The sequence below is a fragment of the Hippocampus comes genome, unplaced genomic scaffold, assembly GCF_001891065.2.
Source record: "Hippocampus comes isolate QL1 unplaced genomic scaffold, H_comes_QL1_v1.1 scaffold59, whole genome shotgun sequence".
Classification (NCBI taxonomy): Eukaryota; Metazoa; Chordata; class Actinopteri; order Syngnathiformes; family Syngnathidae; genus Hippocampus; species Hippocampus comes.
The window spans coordinates 1,157,489-1,178,993 of record NW_017805406.1 but is presented as its reverse complement, the minus strand read 5'-3'; the positions used below and the strand labels follow the sequence as shown (position 1 = coordinate 1,178,993).

The window sequence follows — 21,505 nt, the reverse complement described above, 5'->3', positions numbered from 1 at the left end:
CGCTGGCCCAATTATAGCACAACACCTAGCCGTACGGTTTCCATGGCTGCGCGTTGCATTTTCCCGCGGGACGCGCCGTGAAGAAAACGAGCGTCTTATCAAGCATCACCCCGATAATAACACTCCCTCAAGCCTTTGCCGCATGTGTCAGACCTTAACGAGAACCCTGGGTGAAATCTCTCTCCCCGTCCAGCCACAGCGATTGATTTGGACTTAATCTCTTGCCGCGTGTCCTCCTGCGTGTGCGTTTTTGTATGTCCTTTCGCTGTTTTTACAACATGATTTGGAAGTTGGAGAAATAGAACGACCAAAATGTCACCTTCATCGCATACCTGTCAACTCATACGGTTTAGCCATAGTTCATACGGATTTTGTGGTGAATCTTACGTATATGGCCATATCGCACAAATCATATGGATTCTGAAAATTTCCGTTTTTTTTTTTTTTGTTTTTTTTTCCCAAATATTATCTTCGTAGTGTAGTATTTTGTTAAAATGGGTGAACGTTGTTAGCATGTCTGCCGCACAGTTCTGGCGTTCCAAGGCCTCCTGTATGGAGTTTATACTCCATATTTAACCCTGGAGAACCCAATAACCATTTTCTTCTTTGGAAAATGATGAATTATACATTAAATGACTGGTATATGTTCACTGAACACAAAAAATATATGTATTTTCAAATATTCAATGCTTTAATCCTAATTTAGGATTAGGGCCAGATTTGACCCTTTGGGATTTATGGGTAGCATTTGAGTAGCAGAATTTATAGGGGCCAAATTTGACCCTGTGGGTTCTCCAGGGTTAAGTGTTTATTTTTTATAAAGGACATTATGTTTTTCCTCCCTACATTTGATGAGATCTGTATTTTCTACTCCTTATATAATAAGATCATTAATTTTTCTTATTCTACTAAAAAACAAAGAGAGAGAGGTAAAGTCAACCGTGAGTGAACATCAATTGATTGAGATCTTGGGGTCCATAAGATTGGAGGGAAAAAAACACATATAGCCGCAATACGGAGGATCATGAACCAGGGACCAAAGCAACAGATTCCGAGAAAGAAGATATGCTCCACCCATGGCTAAATTTACGAGAATCGTTTGATGTTGCCGGCTAAAAAAATGGTTTGTGACAAGGGTGTTACATCTTGTGCCAGCCGAAAACACATGATCGCTTCTTGTGTTCAAAAGTTGCCCATCTTGTCTGAAAAAGAACATACTGAACAAGATGTTTTGGTTGTTAGCTAATTTAGCATGTTTTGTTGCTACATTCACGACATTAGTACAGCTATGCCAGTATGTTATTGTTTTGATAGCAGTCAATGTTACCTAACTAACTAACAACAAGCTACATATTTTATTTGTATCACTTTTTTGGTACAAGCCTCATGTAAGTTCATAAAACAAGTCAAGTGTTGGCTGATGGGTATTTTTATTCTTGAAATAGGTAGCCCATTGGATATAATGAGACCAAGCGGGATAGAAAATGGGTGGAAGGGTATTTTTTTTTTTTTTTTACAAAAGTACCAGTAATACCTTTTCAGCGTAATACCAATATAGTTTATTTATTGTTATGTATTTTGTGGCGGCGCATATGGTTATCATTTCTGCCTTTTATTTCTGTCAACTGGTTCTCGGTTGAAATCTCGATCTCACGCTGAGGTTAAATGGACACTAAATACTCTAAATTGCCCCTAGGCGCGAAAATGAATGTGAATGGAATCTGCACTTGTGATAGGGAGGGCGACCATTTTCCTACATTCATATCGAAAGTGTGTTTTACTCCGGCTGGTTAGCACGTCGCCCTTCAAAGTGCAGAAGATTGCATACTTCGGTAGTGTACAAGCAAGTTCTACAAGGAAACAAATATATCATTCATATTTCGTGGGTTTTTTTCTGCCGTTATTTTGACATATAAAATGCTTTGGTATGTTATAAGGATTTTTTGCTCTTTATAAGGATTTTTTTGGTAGTTTATACAGGTTGGCGCTCCGAAAAGTTAACAGGTATGTCATCGGGACCAGTGTACATTACGGATTCATGAATAGCTCTGAATGTGCAGAAATGATGTTCAAATATTATCTTCGTAGTGTAGTATTTTGTTAAAATGGGTGAACGTTGTTAGCATGTCTGCCGCACAGTTCTGGCGTTCCAAGGCCTCCTGTATGGAGTTTATACTCCATATTTAACCCTGGAGAACCCAATAACCATTTTCTTCTTTGGAAAATGATGAATTATACATTAAATGACTGGTATATGTTCACTGAACACAAAAAATATATGTATTTTCAAATATTCAATGCTTTAATCCTAATTTAGGATTAGGGCCAGATTTGACCCTTTGGGATTTATGGGTAGCATTTGAGTAGCAGAATTTATAGGGGCCAAATTTGACCCTGTGGGTTCTCCAGGGTTAAGTGTTTATTTTTTATAAAGGACATTATGTTTTTCCTCCCTACATTTGATGAGATCTGTATTTTCTACTCCTTATATAATAAGATCATTAATTTTTCTTATTCTACTAAAAAACAAAGAGAGAGAGGTAAAGTCAACCGTGAGTGAACATCAATTGATTGAGATCTTGGGGTCCATAAGATTGGAGGGAAAAAAACACATATAGCCGCAATACGGAGGATCATGAACCAGGGACCAAAGCAACAGATTCCGAGAAAGAAGATATGCTCCACCCATGGCTAAATTTACGAGAATCGTTTGATGTTGCCGGCTAAAAAAATGGTTTGTGACAAGGGTGTTACATCTTGTGCCAGCCGAAAACACATGATCGCTTCTTGTGTTCAAAAGTTGCCCATCTTGTCTGAAAAAGAACATACTGAACAAGATGTTTTGGTTGTTACATTCACGACATTAGTACAGCTATGCCAGTACGTTATTGTTTTGATAGCAGTCAATGTTACCTAACTAACTAACAACAAGCTACATATTTAATTTGTATCGCTTTTTGGTACAAGCCTCATGTAAGCTCATAAAACAAGTTAAGTGTTGGCTGATGGGTATTTTTTGAGCAAGTTCTTGAAATAGGTAGCCTATTTTATATGATGAGAACAAGTGCTATAGAAAATGGGTGGAAGGTTTTTTTTTTTTTTTACAAAAGTACCAGTAATACCTTTTCAGCGTAATACCAATATAGTTTATTTATTGTTATGTATTTTGTGGCGGCGCATATGGTTATCATTTCTGCCTTTTATTTCTGTCAACTGGTTCTCGGTTGAAATCTCGATCTCGGGGCAAAAAAGGTTGGGGACCCCTGCTCTAAATTGCCCCTAGGTGCGAAAATGAATGTGAATGGAATCTGCACTTGTGATAGGGAGGGCGACCATTTTCCTACATTCATATCGAAAGTGTGTTTTACTCCGGCTGGTTAGCACGTCGCCCTTCAAAGTGCAGAAGCGTAGGGTTCGATTCCAGCTCCGGCCTTCCTATGTGGAGTTTGCATGTTCTCCCCGTGCCTGCTTGGGTTTTCTCCAGGTACTCCGGTTTCCACCCACATTCCAAAAACATGCACGGAACACTCTAAATGATCCACTATTAGAGTCTAATGTATGTCTAATGTCTAATTTGTGATGTTTTCTTGCAAGAGTGATTAATATATGCTTCTCGTAGGCAACGGTACGACACAAACGTAATGACAAAGGAGTCAAACAAGGTGCCCTCCCCATTCTTCCGAAGGTTCGAGCATCTTGCTCAACTAACTTTGAAAGCCTGAGCGTTTCCTTTCCCGTCTAAGTCACGTTTTACAAGCCACATCCCCCCCCCCCAACAACAATTGGACCACATCGGTTCTTGCTATCTCTCCGTGCGACGAGCCGAGGCCGGCCCGCGCAGTGGGGGCCTTTGGGTAGGGGGAAGGGCACGTCTGCTGGCAGTGAGGGTGAGTAGATCAGCGCGGCTCAGTGTCTGCGAGGCGCTGATAAGATTCCAGGATTTTCCCGGTGTGACAGGCTTGCTCACCGAGCCGAACGCCCTCTTTGCATGGAGGCAGCCGCCACCGCCTGACCTACCCACTTATAGCCCCAAACCGCCCAACGCACACACACACACACACACACACACACACACACCCAACCCCTGCTACACCTCAGCAAGCAGGTGCAGACACACCTAAAATCCTCCTCAGACTTTAATTATTCATCTCATTTGCATCTCCTGTCTTTCCGTCTGTGCTCTTAAGGTAAAACTCATTTCTTCTTTAAAGTTGGACGCTTTTGCGCCATGCACGCGGCTTCTTTCTCCTCGACTCGTTCTTTATCTCAGCCCCGCCTCACGCCCCCCCCTTCCCCCTCCCATCTCCCTTGGATGGCAGGTCAGGCAGTGAGCTGTGCGGGCTCAGAGGAGGTAAGGACGCCGCGGTGCACATTAATAATGAAAGGCCTCAGCCACCCCCCCAGATACACACACACACACACACACACACACACACAACTCACGCACTCACGCATGCACTACCCCCCCCGGGGGGATACAGCCACTCTCTCCAACTCCCTGCTCGCCAAGCTGATCACGAGCTCGTACGCCATACTGGGCCTTCCACCGTGGATGTGCGCTAATTAAAAACACTCAGCACCATGGCTGCAGCAGAGCTCTGCATCACTACCTGGATGTGTGTGTAAGAGAGAGAGAGAGTGGGGGGGGGGGGCTATGGAGCTGAGAAGAACAAAAACAAAACAAAAAAAACAAAACAAAAAGGAAAAACATCAGCTAGAATCATCACTTAAAAGGAAATGGAAACTCACCCCGGCGTCACGGACCTGAGTCATTAGAATTAGTAATTACACTAAGACCCTTGTGAGATTGGCCACATGTTGAAGCTTTTCACTTGTCCTTAGCCCAACTTTAGTTCTTTGACTCGGTTAATGCATCACATGTGTACAACTAAACAGGCAACACTCTCTTTCGGTTTCTTCAACATAGCCTTAAATGAAATGCAGCGGTGCCTCTAAAGTCAGACAAGCCCGAGGTCGTACAAATTCCAAAGTTTTCAGGATAAGAGGTAAAGCCGTTCATAATTTTGAAGTCCGAACCCCCGGCAAGTCCTCAGCATACCTCCCGAGACCTCGCCCAACTCAACGAGCATGAAAGGATTAACTTGCAATTTCTTTTTTCTTTTGACTGTTTGAGACACGGCAGCATAGTGCGAAAGCGGTTGGCATGCCTGCCACAGGTTCATTGAAGACTCTAAACTTACGCGGTCTTATTTCTCATCATGTGATGATAAGAATGACAAGATGAGCTGACTCTTATTCAAATTAGACTGCAGGTCCATGTACAGACATACGTATCTTCATTACTATCAAAGTTACAGTCGTTTAAATTTCAATATTAATAGTTAATTAATTTATTTTTCCACTAACATGAAAATAAAGACTAATAAATTGTTGACTCCATTTAAAATTTAAATGTAATACCCTCAACTTTGATTATGGCTTATAAACTGGATTTTGTGTGACTCTTTCCAGAAAAAAAATTGGCCCTAACTTGGAATTATATCGACTTGCTAGACTTTAGAGGTGCTACTGCACTACAAAATAATGTTCAAATGAGTCAGTCTTTTAAAAATTATTACAATTGTACATTGGACACAAATACATGCATTCCTCTTTATTCACAAAAACCAGTCCATTTTTCTAAACAAATACAAAGATTGGTTATTTTTAAGAGCTGCCGCTACCCGGCAACGTAACAAAAAAAAAAAAAAATCATGAAAATAGAACAAAGAAACAAATACCAAAAAAAAAAAAAAACTTGTCTCAGTGCGTTCAGTAGGGTAGACTCAGAGCAAGTGCTGTCTCTTAGTGCTATCGGCCGGATAGCATGCTATTGGGCATGCTCAGTAGGGGCCAAAATAAGTAGTTTGGAAATGCAGATGAGGGCTGATGATGACGGACGACATTGCAGCGGAGTCTCAGCTTCTGTTTCCTGTTTGGCTGTGGAATTTTACAGCATCCGAATGTGAAAATCTGTTGCCAAACCATTTTGTTGTTTGTCAACGGTCAAATGAGACCATTGTCTCAGTAACATGATGGTAGAGAATTACAAGAATGTTTGCCATGAGCCACTAGTTTTAAAATATATAGCTGTAAAAGTACATTCTCTACACAAGTACTGTATCTTTCCACACATGAACAACATTAACACCAAACACAGAAATTAGTTGATTGTCCACACTGGGGCCCATCATTTCTGCTTCTGGCAATAAACAGTTCAGTGTTCAGGCGACATGGAAAAAAAGCTGCTGGAAAAAGGACAAAAGGTACCAAAATGGAAACATAGAAAAGGGACTTTTAATAGATGCTTTTCTTTACGCTTCATTTTTGGTTCAAGGAATAAGTAGGCGCATCCATTACCCCACAGATCTTTTTTTTTTTTCAGCTTAGTTTTTGTTCTTTTCTGTAGCATTTTTTTTTTCCTTTTTGTCATTTATTTTATTAGCCAGTGTCTGTTTTCCGGAGACGATCCAAGAGTTGGCATTGCACTTGATGGCAGAGCTTTGGGTACGGAGTTGAGGCGAAGTCCTATTGGAACCACCGGAACGCCGCTCCGGTAGGAAGCATCACCTTCTTGGAAAAAACAGAAGAAGAGAAGGGGAGGGGCGAGAAGAAAGAAGTTAGATATTACTCATGAAATGAAGTGCACTTTGTACAGTATGTACTTAAGGATATATATATTGTGACTTTTAAAAAAAACGTGAGTAAAATACACCTTTGCAGCTCTAAAAAAAATACATTTGTTTATCTTTGACTTAACAGGATGGGTTATCTGTATTTACCAACAGTGGATTTGAAAAGTCTACACACCCCTGTTCAAATGCCATGCTTTGTGATATAGAAAGATTGAGACCCAGATTCAAAACTTTTTCCACCATTAATGTATGACGAAATTTCCTTTCAAGAGGGAAAGTAAAAATAAACCACAAAAATACTGCGGTTGCACAAGTTAATGCAATTTCTTTTCACTGAGATGTGGCCCTGTCTGTTCAAACTCCTTTTCAATGAGTCAGCGCACACCTGCCACCATCTGTATTGCCTCCGATTTAACCCATATCAGCTCAGATGTTCTAGGAAGCTTTTCCTGGCATTGTTTTTGCATAAAGGTTATGAACGATCACTGACTGCAAACTGTTCATAATTCCTTTCACAGGCCCCACATTGAGCTGAAGAAAAACAGCCCCAAAGCATGATGCTGCCATCGCCACGCATCATTTGTATGGCGTTCTTTTGGTGATGAGTTGTTTTGTTTGTGTCTGCTTTTATATTTGACTTTGGAGCTACACATTAAATTTTTTTTCACATTCTGAATTACTGTAACTTAATTTTGTTGTTTCTATTAGTTTGAGTGCACTCAGATTTCCAAATTTAGAGTGTGAAACCTTTGCCTGTTTGCTATTTTGGTTTCTAAATGACACGCCACTCTCAGGGTGAGTGGTGAAATGTGTATGAGCCATTAGATGCAGGAAAAGGCTTCACACAAAAACCGATAGGCCACATTTATTATTTAGCCACCACACGCGCCGCACTCCCACGCCATCATTAATGACGATGCCACTCTCCGTCACCGCCGCAACCTCCATCCGCCATCCCTCGCTGTGGCTATCTGCATGACAGGAGTGGCACGCACGCACACTGCTGCAAGGCCGAGCAGAGGTCCGCCAATCAGGCCGGACAAAGACACTATCGACATGGCGGGCGTCCGGAAAAGTCTAAGTCACCCGCTCAGTCCGGAGCGAGGCAGGAAGTGCTCCTGCACCCACACGCACTCTCACACCAAAGCCAAAATGTATTCAAGTACAGTCACACACCTCCACACGCTGGCATGATAATACACCCCTGAAGTCACACCATACAGTGAGAAAATCTCATGTGTGATGCATTCAGAACCCTGTTTTTTCATCACATTCGACAGCGGACAGTTTAAGGATTCGGCGTGCAAATAAAATGATGAGTAGCCATGCGTTCAATCACACCTGCTTACCAAAAACAAAGTGAAAGACCTGACACATGGTTCTCATTCGCAGATTTCCATTTCCATGTGATCTCAACTGTAAACATTCAAACTCTCCTTACTTCAAGATGGTTAAACATCAAGATCCCAAACGTGTACGTTTTTGCATCTACAGCTAAAATCAAATGAGTTAATTCAATTTCTCGTATTCATCTGTCTCACTGTTCTGAGACATAGCTTCCAAATCTGGTCTGAAATGAACTGAATGGTATGTGTGGATGTGAATGGCGGTGGTGTTTATGTGCTCTGCAATTGGCTGGCGAGTGTAACCAGCCCGAGGTGTAGCGTACCTAAAGTAGTCAGCTAGAATAGGCCCCAGGTCACTCATAACCCAAATGGATGGATGGACATTCCAATATATTATTATGTGTTGCATGTTGACCTTAAATTGCAGGTGAAACGACTTCTTGACGGTTGCTAAGTGATAAACCCAAGACTGGTCACCAGCCAATTGCAGGGGACATATAGATTTACACTATTCACACGAGGGCTGATCGATTCTAAAAAATAATCAAATTGCAAGAAAAAAAAATATTCATCCACCCATCCATTCTCTGAACCGCTTATCTTCACCATTAACAGTACAAATACTGCTGATATTAAAAAAAAAAAAAAAAGAACACTTTCTTTCAGGCTGAGTACCGAAGAAATTGTCCATTCGTCAAACATCACTTAACTATATTTGGAAGGAAATAAATATTGATCCAAAATTGTGTTGCTTTAATGTTACAACTTAAAATATTGGCAGTTCTATAAATATAATTGGTACAATGACATGGAATGATATCTGTACTAATCATTTGATTTAATCTTTCAGAAAAATTGTTAAAATAAAGAGCCACTCAGGCAAATACAAAGGCAGCCTTTTCCTCATTGCTCGGGTCCTTTTGTCCAACTCAGCTCCAGCCAGCAGGTAAGAACAATTAGGACAACAATGAGCAGAAAGAACACATTTGCACTACTTAAAATGTTTGTGAATCACATTTCAAATGGTGAATAAAAACGAAGTCCCTCTACATAGTCATTTCAGATCATTTTGGAGAGAAAACATGCTTTTACATTGCTAGCCTAGCATGTTCAGCTAGCTAAACCTGTAAGTCTTACATCTATTTCACAAAAATCTGATTTCACGAGTTTTTTACATGTATGTAAACATGATACTTGATAACTTATTCTTTCAAATGTTCAACAAAAGAAAATGCTATTTGGCTAATACGTGTGTTTAGCTCATGTTACATGGCATTTTTTTTACAGCCAGTTCTTAATTTTTGGTCCTAAATACTTCTACTCATATACACTTGCCTGAAACGTTTGCTTATAAATAGGCTTCGTTTGAATAAAATGACACCATTTTGGCAAACTCGGTGATGAAAATGTTGGCATTCACCTTGACACAATGCAACAACCCAGAAATCTGAGCAGGTCCAACGAAAATGAGGGAAGCTACTCTAAACTCACACAAATCATCCTCACTTAAATGCAACCCATTTTATAGGGCAAATAATTTTGTTTGTGTCAATTGTTTGAAAAGAATATCCCCCAACAATATCTTAATTAATTCTGGCTAAAGTGATGGTCAATATGAACCGTGAGGTAAGACTCTGAGGCAGCATGTTGCTCGAATCATTTTATGGTCTGTGTTGTTAACCCCTCATGTTTCTCTGTGACGACCTTTCCACAGAAGCACTTAGCCGGTGAGACAGCCAGGAGGACAGCAGCAACATCTGGCGCCGCCGCGGATGTCAAAAAGCCGGTAAGGTCTGGATTTAGAGCGTCGTAATACGCGGCGAGAAAAACACATTCATCAGATGAACTTTAACTGCTGTATTTCCTCATTAACTGTGTGCAATCAATGAGAAATGGCAGAAAATAGAAAAAAAAACTGTTTGTCGCTATCGCTGACTGCACCGGTTCGAGCAGATGGGATTTGCGGGTGTGAAGTAGTGAACCAATCACTATAATCGATGGTTCCCCACCCCCCCCAACAAGATGAACACATTTGTCTTAGCATAGCACAACAATTTGTCGAGCATATCACAAGAAAATAGCCATTGCTAATTTCAACTTGTAATGACATTTCGCAGGAAAGTGCATGTTACGCATAGAAATTCCTTTTAGCCACTGTGAATTCGACTTTTAGCATTGCCCAAGATTCACAATGAGCAGAAAGGAGCGAAGAAAAACACAAATCGACCGCCAGCTGTCAGCTGTCTTGCTACTCATCAACAGCCTCCGGGAATATGATCGTAGAATTTCCCCTTTGTGTGTGCGTAAGTTATTTATCAGATGGATGTAACCTCATCGATAACAACATTAGGGACACTTTAAGTACCAAAACTAGGTTTCAAGTGAAACATACCCGAGGTCATATAATTCAGATTTCTCTCCACATAATTTCCAAATCCGTTTGCAAGACCTCCATTTTAGAACACTTATTCCAAAAAGCGTTCACAAAAGCATGCCGCGCCAAATGAGTAAGGCTTTATACCCACAAAACATAATTTTTGTTGTGAAACCTCATATGAAAATGACACGGGGTTTTTGAGCGGCTGTTACATCTATGACGTTCCGAACGCCGCTCACCTGCGATCGGATTTAGAACCGCAGCCAAACTAAGGGCCGACGGCCTCTCGTGAAAACCAGTGGCGGAACCTTGCACGCATTGTTGCTCAGCGTGCGGCTGACCAAAATCAATACGACTGCCGTTGTCACTTGTTAAGGTGGAGTGGATTGTTGTTTTGGGTTTAATGGTGATCGAGTTCTTTTTTTGTGTGGGTGAGGCGAGTCTGCAATGAAAATGTATTTATATATCCAGTTTTTTTTTTTTTTTACTATAAGAAATACCGAGTGACTCGTGCAAGTCGTAAACATAGAAAGTTAAAATGTCCCTTTTTTAAAAATTATTATTGCAACAGTTTGCCCTTAGAACGGATTATTTCCATTATTCCTCACAACCATATTTCTCGTCGATTCTTCCTAATGTAACTCATCCCTCAGTCTGCTTAGCAGTTTTCCCAACACGTCCACATGTCCCACATGTGTCTTTGTGCAGGAAAGTTCATGAGGCTATAACCATGAGGAAGAGGTTCCGAACAGTGCAACTGTAGTCTCAGTCCAAAAAGCCGTTCTATGAACCACCACAAGGTTACTTCATGTAATCGTGACAAGTTCCACTGCCGAGACTGACGCGACTGAAGGGTTTTCAGATCGACAACGCAAGCCCAACAGCTCTGCCTTCCCACGTGCCTCTATCAAACGCTGCATTCTCAGAATAAATCCAGACGTTCTGCGCCAGCGAGCGGCGAGGTGGCAAAGGCCTCCGCATGCAAACTCCCCCTCACTTGCTGATTTTTACGCTCCCTCTTTGAGCCGCCGTCAACACCCTTAAATTAAGCGCCTCGCTCGCTGGACCGAGCTTGTGTATCGACGCGTATGCCGAGAGGGATCTCGGAGGCGCGCGCAACAACCTTTTCATGCAAATGCGGTAAAACCAGCTTGCGACGTTTCGGGAAACCACGTAAAAAAAAAAAAAAAAATGTCAAGAATTAAATGCAAACAACTTGCCACAAGGTTAACTTTGAGTTTAGGTCTGTTTCGGCGATTTGAGGCCAAGTCATTATTATCTCAGTGCTTCATTATAGATCACACTCTTAAATACAAATGGAATAACGGTCTAACTAAATCCATTTGTTATGGCTTGGCCTTCAGCTTTTAGTTCCCCCTGAATCTTAAAGGGGACATATTATGGAAATTAGGCTTTTAATTTATTTTATATTCATAGTTGGGGCTCGGAGATGCCTGCCCGCCCATCAAATGCGGAACTACACAACCAAGTAAATCTTTTGTTATCTGTCGATGTATGAAAATTAGTCTGCAAGACAGCCATTATGAATTTTTAATAGCTCCCCCCGCCCCGTCAGATACTACAAGGTAGGATTCTCCAGTGAAGTTGACAATGTGGTGCAGGACAAATTGACGAGTCTTGAATAAAGTCTTCCCAGAAGCGTGGGAGCTGCTCTTATCTCACTTCCTGTTGGTTGAAAAGATGTTGGTCCAGGTACTTTCATGCACAGTTTCCTTAACTTGATGCCTAGGCCCGAAACGCATTGCAGGTCAGTTTTTATGGTTTCGCCAATTGTCACAGTAAGGACTGTAACTAAGTATTGTATAAGCTACTTTCGTGATTGTTAAGTAAGCACCCAACCTCTTGGCAAAGTGCTTCTTTATTTGTGTTTGTTGTCGTAAATGTATGTCTTCTGTGTACTTTACCATTACTTTACAATATAATAAAAGCGATTATAGAATAGAATAGAACAATATTTACATGGCTTTCCCCTCCTATGATGTCTAGTTACCCTAAATTTGCATTCAACGCGTAAAGAGGAAGCGGCAATAAAAACAGACTCCTCTCCCCGAATGCGGCAACCAGTCATGCATCTCGTCATTTGGCATTCGGCGTGCGCTGATGACTGGCCGTGTTGTGTGAATTGAACACCTGCAGGACAAGAGCGGTTGACTTCAGAACAAAAGCCTGTTAAGACAATATCAGGTTTTGCCAGCGGGGTGCCTACACGCTGACAAATAAAAAGTGTGAAACGCTACATCTTGAACTTAGAACTTCTTCTTATGTTTTTTTTAACTCCGGGAGAACAGAGATTTGGCTTTCATGTTCACACATCACTCCTCCTCGAGCAACAAGTGGTCCGTCGATATGAAAACGGGTGGTCCGATTCTCCCTACTACTTGGTTGATGCTTAAAATTTAATGCACACAGCTAATTCGCTGTGGTTTTTCCCCCCCCCCCCCACCCCAAAAAATAAATCATGTGTCATTGACAATATTGAATAATCAATAGGGTGTCAAACTAATTTGCGTCGCCTGCCGCACTGTAGTTATGGTTTCCCTCAGAGGGCTGTTATGACCATGAATGAATGAATGTATAATCATCTCAGCATAATGATGTGAGGCACGTCTATGTTATAAATGTAAACGTGACCATGAGTAGCGATTTGTAATTTTTTTTGAATTTTATCAGAAAACCGTTTGGAATATTCGATTTAAGTGTCTGAACTTTTCAAAGCCCCACTTAAAAAAGAAAAAAAAATCTACGCCATCAAGGATGAAACTTTGCGGCTTCTGTCGGTCATCAGATGCTTTCTGTACGCGCGGATGTGACACATTCATATCACCATTAATTTGTTTCTCCTCTTTCTCACAATCATGTTACCCTCTTGAGCCTCATTTTTCATCTTGGGTGACACCGGTGTCTGTTTAGTCTAACTCGGTGCTCAATTACTTGACGACAGTGACATTGTTTTACAACATCGGGGCTGACGTAAGAGAAGTGCAGCCCTGAAACACGATGTTTTGTTTTTTTTTTCTCCTCCCCCTCTGTCATTAGTCGAGGATTATAACACAACCTAATCCTTTAATAACATTCATTAAAGTATTGTTCTGCTAAATGTATCTCATTAAAATCAAATGCAACATAAAGAGGAACATATGCTTCACAGGTATACTTGAATATGATGACAAATGACATTTAAATAATTATAGATTTCTGTAATGAATGAATAAGCACCCGTACTTCTGCGGTTAGACAACTATTAAACTGTGCAGGTTTACGATATCATTAAAGTCCATCTCATATAATTGAAGCGCCGTTCGGCTGTGACGTTGCGAGCTACGTGATGACCCATATCAACATCAGCGCTCATGAATATTCAAGTGCCTTTGTTGGTCTGGCGCCACTGGCGTGAACGTCAGGTTAATTACCACGACCCCGTCAAATGCAAATCATCAATTAAGACTAAATCCTCCCCTAGTTACAGTAAAACAGTCATACAGTATATGAAAATAATCAGCCTGTTTGTGGCTTGAGAAGATGCGTGTTTCAATGGCTTTCAAATCGTTTTTAAGGGCCACTCGCCATAAAGACAAGACTCATTATATACCATTTAAGCAAAATGCTTGGGACGCATTTCTTAATTGATCAATCAATCGGGGGTTGAACCCAAGTAACAAGTGTCCTACCTGAATGTTAATTCTTTTTTTTTTTGTATGCTCACTGGCGTAGCGCTAAGAGTTTGGAGAAGGCCAGTTTCTGTGCCGCAGTGCACAAAGCAAGGTCCATAAATGCATCGCTGGATGAGTGTGTTGTAGAAGAACTTGCGCCCTGAGCTCAACGCCATAAAACATTTTTTAGGATGAACTACAGTACCACTAAGATCCGATAGCCACATGGGAGACCAACTCTTCCGTGTTCACTTCCTGAACAGCAAGTATCAAAGGCAGGTGTCCCGACACATTTGCCCACATCATGCCTATTTAGACTCATTAAATACTCCGTGATCAAGCAATGCTTCCTTCACACGGGAACAAAGCAGTCTTTGTGTTTCAACAAAGTAAATGATTCTCCCATCAACCGATAAAGACCGTTCATTTTCTTTTTAGATTGGAACATCTGCCAAAATTAATTTCATGATCGGTCATTCTGTCACCGCAGCCATGCTTGGATAAGCCGCAGAGAGCGACGGAGGTAAAGGGCAGTACGTTTTCTTTTTTTTTTTTCCGAGGCCATTTAGATGAGCAGGAGTGTCACCGGAGAGAAGGACAGGGGCAGCAAAAGAGGTGCGGGGTGGGGGGTGGGGGGCACGTTTTGCCATGCTGACACCTGGTGCTCCAGATGACAGCTCCAAGGCCAGATGGACCACATTACATGCACACGCACGTACTTACGCACACATGCACACCTACACACATACACTGTACACAATTACCTTCACGGTACCCACTAACGCTACATTTTTTTTCCGCACATTTTGGCCAAAATATTACCATGTATGTGTAAGCAGGACGTGACCAAGCTGAAAATGGCCCAAATGGAGGGAGCTGTTTTTCAGCCTGTGAATGAACCAACTCGGTGGTATTCGATGGGCGAGGTACACAGAGCGCACACCACCTGTCGCAACTCCTTGCTCCACTCACCTGAACCCAACCCTTCATCATTAACGCATGAATCCAATGGCAGGTCGTCGTTTTAGGTGCTAGCTTACGCAAGGCGGAAAACGGATTAAAATGAGTGTCGCGTTGCTGGTTGGTTTACATAACCGCGTTTTGCAAAGATGAAAAATACCTTTGAAAACACATCTCTAAGTTTAAGTAGGTGAAAATGACAGCAGGGCCCACCACGCCTTCTTACCTCCAAAGCAGCAGAGGGCTTCTTCTTGAGTTCCTCACATTTCCGAAACTTGCAGATCTGATGCCCCGTCTTGCGATTCCGGCAGCTGCTACACTGCTCACAGTTAATCCGCCGCCGGCAAGGTGGGCACATGCCACAACGTTTTCGCTTCTTTTTGCCGGAGTTGATCGCAGAGGCCAGCTCGTTCTGCGCCGGGTACTCGGTCAGGCCGGCCATGTGAAGCGCGCTGTCCGCTAGAAACACTCCAGCCGGCGTCATGATGAAAAGGCCCGGGTTGAAGGGGAAGCCGCCCCCTACTCCATATGGGAAGTCAACAGGACCACCTACGGCGTCCGTGACAGACGTACCCTCCAAATCGCTAGCCCCCGAGCCCGCATCTCCTCCGCCAACTCCCACTCCCATGCCCCCGGGCAGAAGCATGTGCTCCATACCGGCCCGCTTTAATAATGCGGCTGCCTGGGCAAAGTGCAGCAAGCCATTCTGTCCCTCCAGAACCTGTTCTAGGGTCCGGTCCAACTTGGCCGCGGCCAGTGCAGAGACGGTGGGCTGGGGTGGCGGAGGTGGTTGAGGCTTGGCCGTGTGGCTCTTTGTCTCACGATTGTCTTTGTGTCCATTGGTGGCGGCGGAGGAGACCGCCGTGTACTGTGAAAGGGTGCGGGAGTTCTTAAGGCTCCTGTTCAAGGGCGCGCTGATGATGCCACTGCGGTTCCTGCGTTCGATAACGGGCGAGTCCTGTTTGCAGCTACTCCGCTCCAGGTCCTCAGTCCGGCCCCCTTGGGACAGCCTGCTAGACATGGTCCAGAGCGTATGTGCCGCCCGGGTTGGGGGTGAGGATGGAAAGGGGGCAGGGATGAGCGAGCTGAACCTTTTCTTGGTCCGTTCTGCGCCCTGGGGAGAGTGGTGCCACTCCTTGATGGACTAATCAGCCAGCCAACAACAGACAGGCCTTCTGCCTGCTCGACAACTAAGCCCTCATCCACGTTCTTCCATGGGCCATCTGGAACCTTAACACATGGAGAGAAGAGAGCGGTGTGCTAATTAATCAAAATCCAGTTCAGTTCATCAAATTACAGCAAATTCAACTAATTCTGAAGTGGTTCCATTGGAGGTAACATGACAGCATCCTTATCGGGATGTTCAACATGCACTGACCAGACAAATTAATGACTACTTGCGTGACGTGATGAGACCCGGTACTTGAGCTGTATCAAATATTCTGCCTTTACTGACAAAATATTGTTCACTTTTAGTCGGCACTGCCAGAAAGACTTTCATTTACAAATATGTTCATATTTTAACTAAGCGAGGTCAACCGTACTGATAGGAGCTCCGTATAATACTTTGGGTATTATACGGAGCTCCTATCAGTACGGTTCTACACCAGTCCAAATTAATTGGTACTGCTCAAATTGAACACCTGAAAGCTGATCACTATCACGTTTGTTCAAGGCAGAATATTTGATGCGATATTGCGATCGCGGTCAGTGTGCAAAATACATGCCAACACTCGCCTGTTTTGGCATTAGTAGGGGTGCGCGTCTCTAATGAAAGACGATTCGATACGTATCTCGATATATTTTAAAGTGGAACCGTTTGGTTCAACGCAATCGCATCTTTTAAATCAAAACGGATTTTCTGATTCACATTTGTATTTGTTACAGCCCAAAGTATTAGTTTACTAAGGCTTCAGTTTAATTGTGTCAGATGATTCAACCATCGTGACATTCTCAATGATGTGTTTGACCTGACCAGCTAGAATAGTTTCAACAACACCTAAAAATCTAGCATTTCACTTTCTGAAAATCATTCCCTATCCCGCAAAATGTAATATAATTTGGCGCTAGATGGATCAAACAATCGCGAGGGAGAAGACAATTCATCAGGCGGGTAGGGCGAGACTCCCCACTGGACACCGATGCATTCATCCACTTGGCTCGAGATTCCTGTGGCTGCTCATCTATGAAAAGGCAAACTATGCTCGTATTCTCCTGACCTGTCCGTGCTCACAAACAAGCGCACCACCTCCCACAGAAAAGCGGAGGAAATGGCCGGGCCATTCCTTATAAGGGAAACAAAGGGAAAAGGAGGGGAAGAGAACGACGGGCGGGGGGGTGTCTGTGCAGCGTGTGGAAATTGGAAGGCCAGAATTAGTGGGAGGTAAAGCTTCAAAGGCAAGAGCACAGCCCCCACATTCTCACCAGCTCAGGGGGATGTGGCGCCAGCGAACCAGAGCCGGCCGGCTCCACAGCCCCTCGGCCCCATAGTTTCAGTTTCTCCCGCTACGGCACTGACCGGGGTCCGCTTTCCCCGAAGCATCGCAACACTAATTGCATCTCTGCGCTGTTGCGGGTGAACGCATCAAGCAAAGCGCTGAAAGTCATCACAGAACGATACGAGGGGGTTTCACATAACTAAGAGACAAGAAAAAAAAAAAAGACGTGCTTCGTGGTCATTTCTGAATACTTTTCATGTAGTTAAAAGCAGCTAAGTGGTTATTGATAGACATTTGAATTTCACACACTCTGAGTTGCACTCTGGCAGCTGTGCATCCGTGGAAGTAAATCGGGCGGGCTTGGGCACTTGCCCGGCACTATTTCTTGATTAATCAAGGCCTGGGAGAATATCCAGCTCTGATCCAGCCGCTTCGTCAATGTTCTAAATACAGTAAACGTGTTAAAAGCCTTGAGTGTTCCACAAGATGAATGAATTGGCATATAATCAATCACGGGGAATAAATGAGTTCTCAAGTCATCTACAAAGTGACAAAACTGGCAGCGAGGACCCATGAAAAACACTTTTAAGAAAATCTCTGATCTACCGAAATGGTTTCATTACGCTGGCACACCGGCCGTCTATTCTTCGCCGACCGACCGAGCGATGACGCCATATTTTGCCGTCAAATGACGTGTATTGTCACTGCGGTCGGTTGAGAGCATTAATAGATGGTGTGGATGTGACGCAGCACTTTGGATACTGCTGACTTTGGCTCTGCGACAGTCCAGGCAACACCTGCCGACTGACAACGACACAGCGACACGCTGGTTCGTGTCCTCTCAAGATCGTCAGTCGTCTTGCCAAATAGCTGGAATGTTTAGCTATCCACTGCTTTTAGACATGTAAACGGTGTAAACTTAACGGACTAACCTCACTGGTCTGAATATTGACATGTGAAATTCGCCTTACATATTCATTATTTTTAATGAGCGTATATTTACGACCACATTCTAATTATCTTAAGGGGTTTATGACCTCAAGTGCTCTCTTTGAGTCGTTTTCGATACAGAAGCGAGCGCTCGCTGTCAATGAGAGTCTCGTTCACTTTACAGCAGTCAATTTAGAAGGTCATCTATGAGATGTGTGATGTTCCTGTACTTGCTAGCTACCGCGGTGACCTGTCGGTTGACATGGAGGCGGTAAGGTTTTTGTTACACACTGGCCAATTTTTTAGAAATGCAAATTAATCCCCCCCCCCCACGCACACACACATAATGGAATGGAGTTCATCCGTGGGTGCGGTGAAAATTGATATCTAAGTGATTAAAATGTTATTCTTGTTGTTATGTTTACAGCACGAATTACCACAATTTAGAGACATTTTGGTCATAAATAATCCACAATGAACCATGGTAACAATTTCATCCATTATGACAAATTTATCTAGTGTATACAGTAATTAGTTACACTGCCAACTACTGGCCTGACATGTGTACTACAGCAGTATCATTGTCTGTTTCTTCATAAAGTTGTGACCTAAATCTACAAAGAAGAAAAAAAGGGTCTCTGAATTAATATGAAGTTATGAAAATCGAAACATACTAAGATTTTCATTTTAAATGGCCACAAGTTTATATTCCGTGTCGCAGTCAAGCCAAAGCCAAATAGCGGCACTCCCAACTGCTGTTGCGTTGGTCTTCAACATTGTGCGTTGATGTACGTGTGTATTTCGTAAGAGCTTCATATTCACACCGTGTCAGTGGTCACACGATTTCATCAGTCGCCATCTCGACACCATCATCCTTGAACGCGGTACGCGTTCTCAGGCTAAGCAACCTCGCGTCATAGCTCTTTCGAGACTCTTGCTGCATCACTAACTGAAGGCTTTGCTGTCCTAATGTGAACTGCCTCCTAAACCACAACCGTCACTCCCGCACTTCTGAATGCCAAATGAAACTAGATAATTTAGTGTCGTTTTGTACTTGAGGCGCTTTTACCCAATTTCCTGTGTCACAGACTTGATGTGGTGGTACATGTTTGAAGCTTTACACCTCTGGTTGCTGTTAAATTGACAGCAGTGTAATTAGTAGTTACATATGAAGCCCTTGAACTCTTGCATGCTGTCTCAGCATGAAACATGCATATCCTCTGTATAGGACATTTTTCTCAATATTCATTGTCTTTTTCCCGCAGAGTGTGTCTCTGTTTGGGAGTAACAACAAGGCACACAGACGTAGATATAAACGGTCCAAAGGGTCAAATATGGGTCAATGACTGACCCCGTATGTCCACAAATGTTCAAATGGGCGTGGGCTTAAAGGTATGATGTCACCCTGCAATTAAAGAGTCAAATTCAGCATGACCGCGGTGCATTTGTGTGAGTTCTGGTCATTACCGTGGAGAAAAAGGAATCATATTAAGCAGAACATTTTGAATGGTTCTTATAGCCGAGGTGCTTTAGTTAAACTGTAGTCAACTTGGTGACACTTTTGCCAACAGACTATTACTTTGATGTACATTTCTATTAGCTTGTTAGCCAAGTTAGCATAAATTCTTCAAAGGACTAACATGGCTTGACCGAGAGTAGTGACTCCACCCACCAGCACCCTAATTACCGACTCGTGTCTCAATTATTCCATACCGGAGGAGTAAAACGTCAATTTGTTGTTTACGACACTTTCGTGCCAAACCATTTCAGTTGCCAGGCAACCAGTGAAGGCTCCAGGAAGTTACTACTGGGCCAAGAAATACTCAGGTACATAACCCTCCTTGCTCCTGGCAATGGCATCATACTTGCCACATTCGAGTAGTATTTGCACAAATAATATGACTGTGTATGGCATATGTACCCAAGATCAATACAATGCAAGAAATATTCTAAATATGATTCAAAGACAAAGTGGAACATTTTGGAAAAGGTGATGCTGAAGAAATTATAAATGCCACTGATTGAACTATTTGAGGATTGTCAACATTCGGCTACCTGCACATCTCATTCCACATTCACCTGCAACTCTCAACCTGCTCAGGACCTTAAGGACTCGTGATAACTTTTTACTTTTTGAAGACTTTCTTCCTCAGGCTGACGCCATGTGCACATCCTTCCAATCCTCCCCATAATGACACTGCAGCTGTTGTGGGCGTTCAGTTGATGACTTGGTTGACTGATCAATACGTGATGGACAAAAGCATTTTATGGCGTGCTTGTGTTTATATTGTCCTCATTTTTGGTGTGTGGTGGGTGGGGGGGGGGGGATGGTTGATTACGTCAATCGAGATAAAGCTTCAATGATTTGATAATATATTGCTGCAAACCAACAGACAATAGACTATCGTCGTCAGCTACCTTTTAATAACCTCATTTTGGTTCAGGGGTATAGATTATTGGGGATGATATTGATGTACCGTGCAAACACTCGCATCAAACATAATTATTCTCATTTTTGAACCGGAAATCAAACCCACATTCTGAAGTGACAAGCATTCCAACTATGACTTCTTGATGTTGCAATTGCACACTGATTAACAGTTATAATCTTCCCGCAACATGATGGCATAATTTGATTTAGTTTTACTTAGCCTGTTATTACGTCTCAATTATTATCGTAACAATCCCAGGTGCTATGAAATGTGCCCCCTAGTGGCCAAGAGAAGCACTTAAAGGATGACATCAGAGCAATTAAAATCCTCTCCATGGTGCCCCTTTCAAGCTTGTTGTGGTCGAAATAGGACCAACCAATGCTGGAAAGTATTTGTAATACAAGCCGGACTATATAAATATGGAGTGAAGGGTCAATGACTTTGTCAGTATTCACCCAACTGGACAATTAACCTCCTCCATGCTCACAATCTCTCGAGCATAAAGCAGTAAATGGGGGAACTGACGTCACTGCGGGCGCAGGTGGCGAGTTATCGCAGTCAGCATTTCAAAACAAACAACAGCGCCCCCCACCCCTGCTCCCCCCGCCGCTCCTCGACGTTGGCTTAGTCCGCCTCTAACTCTTGTACAAGTGATTCAACTTGTGGAGACGCGGGAATACTTTAAGCATGAGTGCGTGCGATGCACGTATAATGCG

General features: G+C 42.8%; 1 protein-coding gene and 1 long non-coding RNA gene across 8 annotated transcripts in view; one reads left to right on the top strand and one right to left on the bottom strand.

Moving 5' to 3' along the window:
* Positions 1-5,593: 5,593 nt before the first annotated feature.
* cxxc5a (CXXC finger protein 5a) overlaps positions 5,594-21,505 on the bottom strand; it is a 17,896-nt gene continuing 1,984 nt past the window's right edge. For 5 of the 7 annotated variants that reach the window (XM_019873505.1, XM_019873507.1, XM_019873504.1 and 2 more), the window contains 2 exons: positions 15,216-16,219; positions 5,594-6,573 (listed from right to left, as the gene is read on the bottom strand). In XM_019873505.1, the coding sequence (XP_019729064.1) occupies positions 6,529-6,573; positions 15,216-16,010 (840 nt within the window). In that variant the 5' untranslated portion in view covers positions 16,011-16,219 and the 3' untranslated portion in view covers positions 5,594-6,528. Of the gene's footprint in view, positions 6,574-15,215; positions 16,220-17,413; positions 18,357-21,505 lie in introns of those variants that run through there. The other 2 variants (XM_019873509.1, XM_019873510.1) reach the window with 2 other exon arrangements.
* On the top strand, positions 9,263-12,821 carry LOC109517963 (uncharacterized). The gene is made up of 2 exons (XR_002168633.1): positions 9,263-9,767; positions 11,067-12,821. It is a non-coding gene; the product is annotated as an uncharacterized LOC109517963 (long non-coding RNA).